This window comes from Myotis nattereri, assembly GCF_964212035.1.
Source record: "Myotis nattereri genome assembly, chromosome: 1".
Lineage (NCBI taxonomy): Eukaryota > Metazoa > Chordata > Mammalia > Chiroptera > Vespertilionidae > Myotis > Myotis nattereri.
In genome coordinates, this window is record NC_138075.1 from 133455158 (window position 1) to 133467576 (window position 12419).

General features: G+C 36.6%; 1 protein-coding gene across 1 annotated transcript in view; it reads left to right on the forward strand.

Moving 5' to 3' along the window:
• The window catches only part of MRC1 (mannose receptor C-type 1), a 96318-nt gene that overhangs the window by 77463 nt on the left and 6436 nt on the right, over positions 1 to 12419 (forward strand). The window contains exons 24-26 of the mRNA XM_081097765.1: positions 2828 to 3060; positions 5861 to 6026; positions 7233 to 7382. Of these exons, the coding sequence (XP_080953891.1) occupies positions 2828 to 3060; positions 5861 to 6026; positions 7233 to 7382 (549 nt within the window). The remainder of the gene's footprint in view (positions 1 to 2827; positions 3061 to 5860; positions 6027 to 7232; positions 7383 to 12419) is intronic.

A 12419-nucleotide genomic window follows, 5' to 3' on the forward strand; every position in this document is an offset into this window, starting at 1 on the left:
AAACTGCTTTAAAAACTAAAGCCTTATTTTTAAAAAAGGATCCCCTTACACCCCGGCGGGTTTGATTCTCACTGTAATTCGTGCGTGCCTGTGGCAGACAAAATGGGTGATATTTTCTGTAAATCATGAGTGTGCCCTCTCTTCCATTACCAGAAAGTTTTGTGCGGATTAAACATGAAGTTAAAACTCTTTCTAATTTTGTTAGAAACTTGGGATGTTTGCCTACTTGTACGTAAAAACAAAGAGTAAGAATATCTCATTTCAACTTGCATAATTTGATAAACATGGACACAAAACATAATATATACATATATGTCCTCTTTCTTTAAAAATGTAGCTACATGACGTGTTCCTTTGTCAGCTTAGAAAGCCTGACTATAGTTAAATGAAAATAAAACAGAGTATGTGGATATTTACTGAGATTCAAGATTATGGTTATACGCATTTTACTTTCTGGTGAAGCTGGAATAAAAATGTCTACCTACACAAGAAGAATGCCAGAAATTAAGAAAATCAAGTAGAGATAAGGGTTGAGGTGGGGTTTGCTGTCATCCTAAGTACAGCTCTTGGGGGATCAGTTTGAGTTAAAGGGTACTTCTTCCAGAACTAAAATGTTTTTCTACTTCCTGGGGAATCAGGGAACTAGTGCCAGCTCTGAGTAATGCCAACAATGACTGAAAATCACTTCAGGTACTTGCTGATGATTGAAAAGTATTGCAGACATTCTAACCTTTATTAATCCCAAAGCCAGTTTCTTCCAGACTCCAAGTACCCATATGTACCATGGGGCTGGTCATTAAGAATTCTGTATCAGATTTAGATGTAAGCCTCACCAACAGTTACAGAAACTTTAAGCACTATAACATGTTATCTTTTTTGCAATTTTTAATAGTCTTCTAGTTTCACTCTTAATTAGCTTGTAGTATTGCGATTGCATCGGCTTTAAACTATCATTATGTCATCATTTTTTATTATCTGCACGAAATTGAGGCAGCTATTGCATTAATGATTACAATTTAATTAAACAACTGTACTATAAAATAAGAGGCCGTGTCCCTTCTCTCTCTGCACTGTGCCCCACAGGACCAGAGCCTTAGGCCCAGTAATGCCATCGGCGCCTCTGCTATTTGGGCAAAGAGAAGAGGCTCCTTCTAGGAGTGAATGATGATTCCCATGCTTACTTAAAATCTTTTTCTTGTTATTGTAAATGTAAGTGATAGAGTATTTTCCAACAATGAAAATATTTTTGAAGATTTAGACTTAAGGAAAGGTGTTAAAGTATTAAAGTGAAAAAGGCAGACCATAACATTTTATAGACTGTCACTTACGCAAAGCAAAACAAGACACTATGAACTCCCTTTTAAATAAAGACAATAAAAATAGGAATAGTGGCTATATTTGAATGGTGGGATTAGGATGATATTTAGTGCCCTCATCATATTTTTCAAAATCTCTCTCTATATATAACATATACAAATTACATGAATATAAGATATAAAATATATGTAAATAAAAACTTTTAAAATACATATGTTCTCTGTTGAAAATTTATAAAATACAAAATATATAAAGAAGATAAAATATTGCCCACAATCTAGCGTCTCAATATTTTAGTTTTTTTAAAATAAGTTTTTCATAAACAAGCATATTAGACAGGTGAGCAAAGTTGCCTAGTTATTGTTGTTGCTGTTTTTCTCTATCACAAGCCTCCTTTTCTACTTTTTGTGGTAGAAAAATTTCCCAACAACGTTTAAGACAAACCCAAGCTGGGAAATGTAACATTTTAGGGACCCTGGCCTAGGTTTCTTGGTTTAATGATATTCTACCAACACCAGGTGGCAGCAACAGCAGAAGAAAGAGGAAGCCGCCTCCACCTGCTGAATTGGAGTTGTTGCCTTCCCAGCGTAATCACAAGAAAGTTTGGCATTTGTGTAGTGGCAGAACAAGGCAGATGGTGGGTTGGGCTGATACACAGCGGAACAGGCAGAAAAGTGGCCAAGACAAAACCCATAGGCAAGGTTATCTAGAACCCTAGACCAGAGGTTGGCAAGCTTTTCATGGAAAGAAACAAATTGTAAATATTTTAGGCTTTGCAGGACACACAATCTCAACTGCAACTACTCAACTCTGAAGATGGAAGAGGAAAGTTCAGAAAGCCAAAATGATTCTGACTTAAAAGGGCTCCAGTCCCCGAGTCATTTTGGATAAGATATGGGCTGCCGGGTGACGGGCACAGGAAATCATGAGTAGGGACAGCTTGATCCTGAGGTCAAGGGTAAATGAAGCAGGCACTCATGTATGGCTTTATTCCAGAACTTAAACCTGTCTCTTGAAGGCGTGTTACTCACAGGAGGGCTCACTGAGATACAAATAGATGCAAATTCATGGATGGAGTGGAACAGAGAGGGAAGGGAGAGGAAGACTGTTCTTGACCTTGAAATTTGACGAACATGGAAAAATAAAGATTAGGAATGATAAGATTATAGATGTTATTTAATTGATGGGATTAAACTGTGTCATTTATTTTACCCAGATACTATATCTCATTCAATTTGCAAGCTTTTTTTTAAATTTAGAAACAATTATATAATTACCTTAATATTCTAAATACAGCTTGGAAATTATTTAATTCAATCAGGCACACTGACTAAAAATAGAGCTTTGTTTTAGGTGTGAAATGGCTCATGAAAATATTTTTAACACCCAATGGTTTGGATTTGTGCTATTTCAATTGTTTTTATGATGTATGAAATATAGTAGATGTGTAGTGATGGCACTCAACTAATGATTATTGATAATACTAATGAAAATAATCTTTGTACTCCAGACTCTTCCTTGCCTAATTCTCCAGCAACAGTTCCAACAGATGGCTTTATTAAGTATGGTGAAAGTAGCTATTCTCTCATGAAGTTAAAGTTACAATGGCATGAAGCAGAAAGTTATTGCAAGCTTCACACGTCTCTTATGGCTAGCATTCTAGATCCCTATAGTAACGCATTTGCATGGATGCAAATGCAAGCATTTAATGAACCTGTGTGGATCGGCCTAAACAGTAACTTGGTAAGATGTAGACACATGTTTGACTTGACATGATTGATAAATTGTGATAGAATATGATTCTCTTTGTATTGATCTTGTTAAACACTTGTTATGTATAAGAAACTGTGCCGGGGTATATGAACAAGACCCAGTCTTTCAAATATCCAATGCCTTCAAGGATCTAGTAAGCTAGTGACGTATGTCGGAAATTAAAAAAGACTTATCTAACTTATATTAACTCTGATATTGCTTTAAAAATTTATTTTGATTTATAGTTGACATAAAATATTATATTAGTTTCAGGTGTACAACATAGCGAATTAACATTTATATATACCTTGCAGAGTGATCACCACAATAAGTCTAGTAACCATCTGTTATTGTACAAAGTTATTAGAATATTGACTCTCTTCCCTATGCTGTACATTACATCCCTGTGACTTACCTAATAATGGGAAGTTTGTACTTCTTAATTCCCTTCTCCTTTCTGCCCATCTCTGCATCCACTCCCCTCTGGCAGCCACCAGTTTTGTCTCTGCATCTGTGAGTTTATTTCTGGTTTTATTGTTTGTAATGTATGTTATATTACACATATAACTAAGTGAGATTATATAGTATTTGTCTTTCTCTGACTTATCTCCCTTAGCATAATACCCTCTAGGTCTAGCCATGTTGTTGCAAATGGTCTTTTTTATGGATTAGTAATATTCCATTGTATATATGTACCACATCTTCACTATTCATTCATCTATTGATGGACAACTCTCCTATTGCTTTTTAATTTGCTTTTAAAATTAAATTCTGCATCTAAACAGTTCTATTTATTAATTTATGTTGCGATGACAACTATGGCATGGGAATTAAGAAAGCAGGTCAGGGGTATAATTCCTGGGTGATGAGAATCCTTTTTATCTTTTGGGTCAAGCCATGCCAGAGTTGTTTTTAGTCCTGTAGTTGTGGAGCTCCCACCCATGTGTAAGAACTATCATTGCAGTCAATTCCCTGTGTTCCATGTTGACAGAGAATAGGGTGGAGTGAGAGATGAGCCACAGAACCAAGAGTGGTGATGACATTGCCAGAACATTCTTAAATCGAGTTGTTTCTGATGCCCTGTGATCCACCTACCCTCCGTCCATACATCTATTCATATAGCTAGTCAACCAGCAAACTTCCTAGTGGAAGAACCAGAGGTGTCAAGAAGTAATTAAGAGATAATACATGTCAAAGAGAGGCTGTAAAAAATGCTTCAATAGGAGAGGAAAGGGGTCAATTGGCCATGAGAGAGGACCAGGAGAGCTTCTCAGAAAAAATAAAACGTAGTCTGGGATGTGAAACTTAAGGGAGGAGCACCAAAAAGAGAGAAAAGGATAGGCGGGGATAACACTGGAAAGTAGGTTGGTGTCAGATTTGATAGAGCTTCTAGTGCCCTGAGGCAGAGATTAAAATTTACACTTCATGCCACTGGTACTTCCTAAGTAGGCAAGTGAATATTTAAAAGTAAGTAGTTCCATAATGATTTCTGTTATTAAACTTAGCCAGACATTTTTATGTCTGTGTTGACTATTTTTAGTAATTAATTCATTTGATAATTCGTTCATTTTCTTCTCACAGATGTAGTCATAATTCTCTTATGAGAATTTTATTTGTTTTTAGAAAGATTAAATGGCTTTCTACTATACAAGTATTTATAACTAGAAATACTATTGTTTTCCTTACAACTATGGAGTTAATGATTATATAAGCACTAGAGGCCCGATGCACGAAACTCATGCAATGTAGACCTTCCTTCTCCCGGCTGCCGGCACCGGCTTCCCTCCAGCTGCCGGCAGGCACCCAGGACCCAGGCTTCCCTTGCAGCCCCTGCTTCATCCAGAACGTTGTCCAGAAGGACATCCAGAAGGATGTCTGGTCTAATTAGCATATTACGCTTTTGTTATTATAGATTATTTGATTAAACATGGTAGAATACTATAAAATTCTAACGAGATAACATAAGCTTTTGATTTTTTTCATTAAATCTATGGTAATAGCCTTGGTAAATTAAATAATGCATTTAGAAATAAGACAATTGTTTGAGTTGTTTAAAAATTCTATTTTCTCTGGTTAATGTTATATACCATGTGTTCTTATGCATTACATATGAAATCTCTTTCAGACGGTTAAAAGATATTATTGATAAGTAATATTTTTCATGTTATCAATTAATTTTTATGTGGCCACGAATTTGACTAAATTTAATAAGAAAGTAAGTGTGCAAATTGAATAAAGCAATTAGCTTTTAAAAAATGCCATCTTGACCAGTTATAGTTGAAAGACCCCATAACTAGAAGGCAAGACCTATGTCCCTCTATTCTTTATCCATGGAACCCTACCTAAGTCTTTTGTCACTGGCCTGTTTCAACAGCCAAACAGTAAGATTAGAAGAAATGTTTCTTTCCAGGGTCCGTGAGTTCAATGAAAATTACTTAAGTTTTATTAATATTTTAATGGTGATATAATAAATATTTGATTTGCTCAGGAGATAAAACTTTTGTTTGGCACTGAAAGCTTACAAACAAGAAGAATTTCATAGAATATGACATAGCTCTTTAAGTCAGTTTTTAAAATTATCTTCCAAGGATGTACTTATTGTAGCCTCCTGTTAAGAAGGGCTTTTTACTGAATTTGAATGGGTAGAAATGATTCATGTTGTTTTTTAAAATTCCTAAATGTCGAAAGCTCTTTGCAAATTCATAGTCTTGAATATACTCTTCACTTGGTTCTTCTGATATTTTCTAAGTGAAGCAAGACTTCACATTAATGGTTGTTTTTGTTCTTGTAGACCAATGGTGAATACGCTTGGATTGATAAATGGAGAGTGAGATACACTAATTGGGCTACTGATGAGCCCAAACTGAAAACAGCATGTGTTTATCTGGATCCTGATGGCTACTGGAAGACAGCACATTGCAATGAAAGTTTTTATTTTCTCTGCAAAAGATCAAATGGTAATTGAATACACAAAAATAATCTAGGGATTTTCAATTTTCTCAATAAGCTACCATATAACACTGTTGATATTATTAAACTGTAAACATGTCTTGGTAGCTGAAGAATAAGATAAAACATATTCCTTTACCTAACAAAAGACTGACTTGGTAATAAACAAATGTACATAGATCAAAATAGTGGAGATAGAAATTTCCTTCATTGCAAGAGTTTATTTGCTCTTTATAAATTTCTGAATTCTTATTATTGAGATTTTTTTCTGAATCTATGTCACATTCCCTAGGAAATTATGATTAGTTTGATGTTGATAGCCTGTAGATTCATCAGTCAGTGATATTATGGTGGTAGTGTCCTAGAATGCAGTCTTAGAATTGGATAAAGGTCATAAAGTCCTACAGTTCTAACTATAGCACTTAGTTATACCATAGATGTCAGTCATAGCTAAAACGGGTTTACAGGGATTAGGATTCCCGCACCCCTCAAAAAAGAGTGTCTTGAAGGGGGACTGTCTTTGCAAATTAATTTTGGTGATTTTGTTCTTTTGAACTTAACATCTACTTTCCTAATTATGAGTGTGATTGATTGTCACAATACTTAGTACAGTGGTCGGCAAACTGCGGCCCCTTGAGTGTGGCTCTTCCACAAAATACCACGTACGGGCGCGCACGTACAGTGCGATTGAAACTTCGTGGCCACACTCAAGGGGCCAAAGAGCCACATGTGGCTCGCGAGCCGCAGTTTGCCGACCACTGCCTTAGTACATTATATTGAAATATATTTAAAATTAAAAAAGAAGGTAAAATAAAAAGAAAACCAAATAATAAAAATGGTAGATTCAAATGATTGCCATTAGAACTTTAAAAAAAAATAATGATAGAGGCCTAGCCGATTTGGCTCAGTGGATAGAGCATCGGCCTGCAGACTGAAGGGCCCCAGGTTCGATTCTGGTCAGGGGCACATGCCCGGGTTGCGGGCTTAATCTGCAGTGGGTCCTGTGCAGGAGGCAGCCAATCAATGATTCTCTCTCATCATTGATGTTTCTATCTCTCTCTCCCTCTTCCTTTCTCTCTGAAATAAATGAAAAATATATATATATATTAAAAAAGATAATGATAGGTAATGAAATTTCCCATAGCTAATATATTACTCTACACATTAAAGAAACTTCAGGTTGTACTTTATTTTGAATGTTTTTTTATTAACAGAAATCCCTGCCACTGAACCTCCTCAACTGCCTGGACGATGCCCGGAGACAGAGCACTCGGCATGGATTCCTTTCCATGGTCACTGCTACTATATCGAGTCTTCGTACACGAGGCACTGGGGCCAAGCGTCTCTGGAATGTCTTCGAATGGGTAAGCGCCATAGTTACTGTACGAGAATCCCACAGTCATCTATTCTGGATTACCATGATACGACTAACATTGTACATTAAAAGCACAAGGAATGTCAAAATACATAATAATTTATATTGTAAAATACTTAATAATTTATATTGTAACAGGATGGTCAACATCGTGCCCTCCCCAAATGTAATTTCTAATTTGTAGCCTCAACAATCTTAAAGAATTCTGTAGAAAACAATCACTTCCTGAACAAGTCTTGCTTACTTTCTGCCCTAATATATACTAAACTGTTAGGATTCTTATCCTCAGTTGTTCAGAGTATTGTGTTCATGTCCTATCACCAATGCGCTCAGGTTTCACAAGAACCATTTTGCTTTACCATTGACAGAAAAGCATTTTTATCTGGGTATCTTATTTGTAAAGAAAAACAAAAGAAAACTCAGGTAGACATGACATAAGTGAATAATTTTCCCCTTGAAATAAAAATGTCAAATAAAGTTTATTTTTTAGGGTATGTCTAAAAATTCACTTAATTAAATGTCATTGAATATTTAACTGTTTTTTGTTTGGTTGGTTTTTGGGTTTGTTTGTTTCCTTTTACTAAATTTTGATTATGCCCTAAATCAGTGTTCTTTATCCGACAATGGTGTGCAAGAATTGTAGTGTAATTTCCCTCAGGTCCATTCAAAAGTTAACCTTGACTTTTGACTTTTATGTTTATATTTTTCAGTTTTATTGAGGTAAAATTGACATAAAGTTATAATACATTTAAAGTGTACCACATGATAATTTGACTTACATACATTGTGAGAGGACTTCCAGCATCAAGTTAATTAATACATCATCATCTCACATATAGGGTGGGGGCAAAAGTAGGTCTACAGTTGTGAGTACATGAAACACAGAGTTTATACTTGTATTGTTATTTATTAACTAGAGGCCCAGTGCACAGCATCCATGCACTTGGAGGGAGGGGGCGGTGTCCCTCAGCCCGGCCTGCACCCTCTCTAATCCAGGACCCCTCGGCGGGTGTTCGACTGCCTCTCACAATTCGGGACCGCTGGCTGGCTCCTAACCGCTCGCCTGTCTGCCTGCCTGATCACCCTTAACCCCTCTGCCTGCCTGCCTGATTGCCCCTAACCACCTCTGCCTGCCTGATCACTCCTAACCACCTCTGCCTGCCTGCCTGATCGCCTCTAACTGCTCCCCTACCAGCCTGATTGCCCCTAACTGCTCCCCTGCTGGCCTGATCACTCCTAACTGCCTCTGCCTCACCCCACACCAGGGATCCAGGATTCTCTCCTCCAGCTAGTTGCAGGCACCCGAGACCCAGGCTTCCCTCCCTCTGACCAGCTGCAGGCACCCAGGACCTGGGCTGGCTTTGCCCAGGGTGGCTGCAGTTGCAGGGGACCGTGGGCAGGTGGCTTTGCCTGTGCCGCAGCCTCAGGCACCCGGGACCATGGGGCAGGTGGCTTGTCCCTCTCCCAGGCTGCAGCCTGGCTGGTCCCCATTCCTCCCTCCCCAGTGTTGAGTGTCTGAGCCATTATGGCATGATGGCGTGAGGGCATGATGACTATTTGCATATTAGTTTTTTATTATATAGGATTATTGTATTATTTTCTATATGAACAACTGTAAATATACTTTTGTACCACACTGTATTTACTTTTTTTTCTTTTTTGGTGAGTTCTACTCTTCAACAAATTTCAATTATATGATATAATATTATCAACGATAGTCACCATATTTTACATTAGATCCTTAGGCTTTATTCATCTTATAATTGAAAGTTGTAATCTTTTACCAGCTTCTCCTCATTTCCCCTACCTCTCAGCCCCTACCCATGACCATTCTACTTTCTGTTTCTGTGAGTTTGACTTTCTTTTTTTTTAATTCCACATATAAAGCTGTTATGAAGAATTTGTCTATCTCTGTCTGGCTTATTTCACTTAGCATACTGCCTTCCAGGTTAATCAATGTTGTTGCAAATGGCAGGTTTTCTGTCTGTTCAAGGGCTGGGCAACATTTCGTTTTACGTATATACATAACGCACACCCATTGATTGTTCAGTGGCATGTTTTCAAATCTCCATATATATGTGGATTTTTGTTTTCTTCTTGAAATTGATTTCTAGTTTTATAACATTGTGGTTAGCAAAGATGTTCGATATGATTTCAATATTAAATTTATTGGGACTTTTTCTGGGGTCTAACATATAATCTATCTTGAGAAAGTTCTGTGTTCTTGAGAAGAATATGTATTCTTCAGCTGTTGTATGGAATGTTTTATATATCTGTCCATCTGGCCTAATGTGTAGTTTAAGTTCATTGTTTCGTTATTGATTTTTGTTTGTTTGAATGACCTATTTATTGTTGAAAGTAGGGTATTGAAGTCTTCTACTGTTATTTTTTTGAGGTCTGTTTATCCCTTCATATCTGTTAATATTTGCTTTATATATTAAGGTACTTCAATGTTGGGTGCACATGTGTTTACAATTGTTACATACTTTAACAAATTGACCCCTTGATCATTATATAATGACCTTTTTTGTCTCTGATTATATGTTTGGATAAAGTCTATTTTGTCTGATATAAGTATCCAACCCGCTCTTTTTTGTTTTCCATTTATATGGAATAATTTTTTCCATCTGTTCACTTTGAGACTATGGGTATCCATAAAGAAAAGAATTACTTGTAGACAGCATATAGTTGGATCTTGTTTCTTTTAATTTATTCACTCACTCTAAATCTTTTGATTGGAGAAGTTAGTCAATTTTCATTCATAGTAATTATTGATAGGTATGGACTTACTATTGCCATTTTATTCATTGTTTTCTGGATGCTTTATAGTTCCTTTGTTCCTCTTTTGTTCACTTCCTTTGTGATTTGATCATTTTCTGTAGCAGTATGCTCAGATTCCTTTTTCTTTATATTTTGTGTATCTACTCTAGGTTTTTGCCTTGTAGTTACCACAAGGCTTACATGAAATATTTTGTAGTTATAATAATATATTTAAAGCTGATAATAACTTAACTATGAATGCATACAAAAGCTCTACATTTTAAAACTCCTCCCCCATTTATGTTTTTGATGTCACAAATTATTTTTTTTTTTGTTATTGTTAATCCTCACCCAAGTATATTTTCTCCATTGATTTTTAGAGAGAATGGAAGGGAGGGGAAAAGACACACAGAGAGGAACATCAATGTGAGAGAGACACATCGATTGGTTGCCTCCAGCATGTGCCCCGACAGGCACAGGGGATCGAAGCTGCATGCCCTTTACTGGAATCGAGCCCGCATCCCTTCAGTCTGTGGGCCGATGCTCTAACCACTGAGGAAACTGTCTAGGGCACAATTTACATTTTTATATTGTGTATCCATTAACAAATTATTAATATTTATAATTTGTTTTAGTACTTTTGTCTTTTAACTGTTATACTAGAGTTATAAGTGATTTACCAACCACCATTTTAATATCAGAGTATTCTGAATTTTTCTTTATATTTGCCTTTATCAGTGAGTTTTATATTTTCAAATGTTTTTGAATTACTAATTAGTGTCCTTTTGTTTCAGCATAATGAACTCTCTAACAATTCTTATAAGACAGTTTATTTTTGATTAAGTCAGCTTTTGTTTGTCTGGAAAAGTTGCTCTCATTTAATTCTGAGGGAAAACATTGCTGGGTAGAGTATTCTGGGTTGGCAGTTTTTTCTTTAAGCATTTAAAATATATTATCCCACTCTCTTCTGGCCTGCATAGTTTCTGCTAAAAACCCACTTACAGTCTTATAGGGGTTCTTTTGTATGTAACAAGTAACATTTCTCTTGCTGTTTTTAAGAATGTCACTTTGTATTTAACTTTTGACAATTTAATTATAATATGTTTCAATGTGGGTCTCTTTAAATTTATTGTATTTGGGACTCTGTAGGCTTCCTGGATCTAAATGTTTCTTTCTTTCTCCAGGTTAAGGAAGCTTTCAGCTATTGTTTCTTTGAATAAGCCTTCTGTCCTCTTATTTTTCTTTTCCCTTTCTGGGACTTCTATATTGGTTTACTTGTTACTGTCTAACAAGTCCCTTAAGATAGCTTCACTCTTTTTCATTCTCTTTTTTTTTTCTTTTTGCTTGCCCTGATGTATTTGACTGTCCTTTCTTTGAATTAACTGTCCCTTTTCTCCAATTTATCTAGTTAACCCTTGAACCCAACTATTGAAGTTTTTAGTGTATTGATTGTAATTTTTAGTTCTGTGATTTATGCTCTGTCAAGTAAGTCACTTATTTCTGTTTTATTAACATAAGTTTGGAGTATTATCTGGTTCTTTTGTTTGGAATATATTCTCTTATTTCATCATTTTCTTTGACTCTCTGCATTAGTTTCTGCACATTAGATGAAAGAGACACCGCTCCCAGTCTTGAAAGACTGGTCTTGTTCAGAAGATGAGCCTCATCAGTCAGCCCGACATTAAGCCCTGTTTGTCTCTCAGACCTTTGTGATTGTCCACGCCACCAGCTTTGCCTTACATAACTCCTAGTATTTGAGGTGTTCCAAGACCTGATAGTATTCCAAAGGGGAATGCAGGCTGATTAGAAGCTGAATCCTCAGGCAGCAGTTGAGAAAGTATGTGCACAAGCTCCTTCCAGAGAGATGTTGATGACCTGGTTTTACTATTGCAGCAAGCCAGAGGGAAAAAGTGGCAGGAGTGTTCCTCAGCTCCTTCAGGCTCCATGGAAGAACACAGCTAGCCCCTAGATGCATGCAAATTAGCAGCCAAACCCTTGGGCAGCTGGTTATAAAGTATATGGTTAATCCTCTTTCATGGAAAGACTTGGAGATGGGATTTTTTGACTGCTTTCTTTTAGCTAAACCTGGGAGGAGGGGCGGGGGGAGTAGCTGCAATGAGTCCTTGGGTACCATTAAGTATTGCTTCTTTATTGTCTATAGTCTCATGGGTTATGTGGCTGCATGTACCATTGACTTTAGAAAATGTGTTTTTGGAGAATGGCCCTCAGAAGGGAGCTTTAAAACTTGGGTTGCTAGATGTGTGGT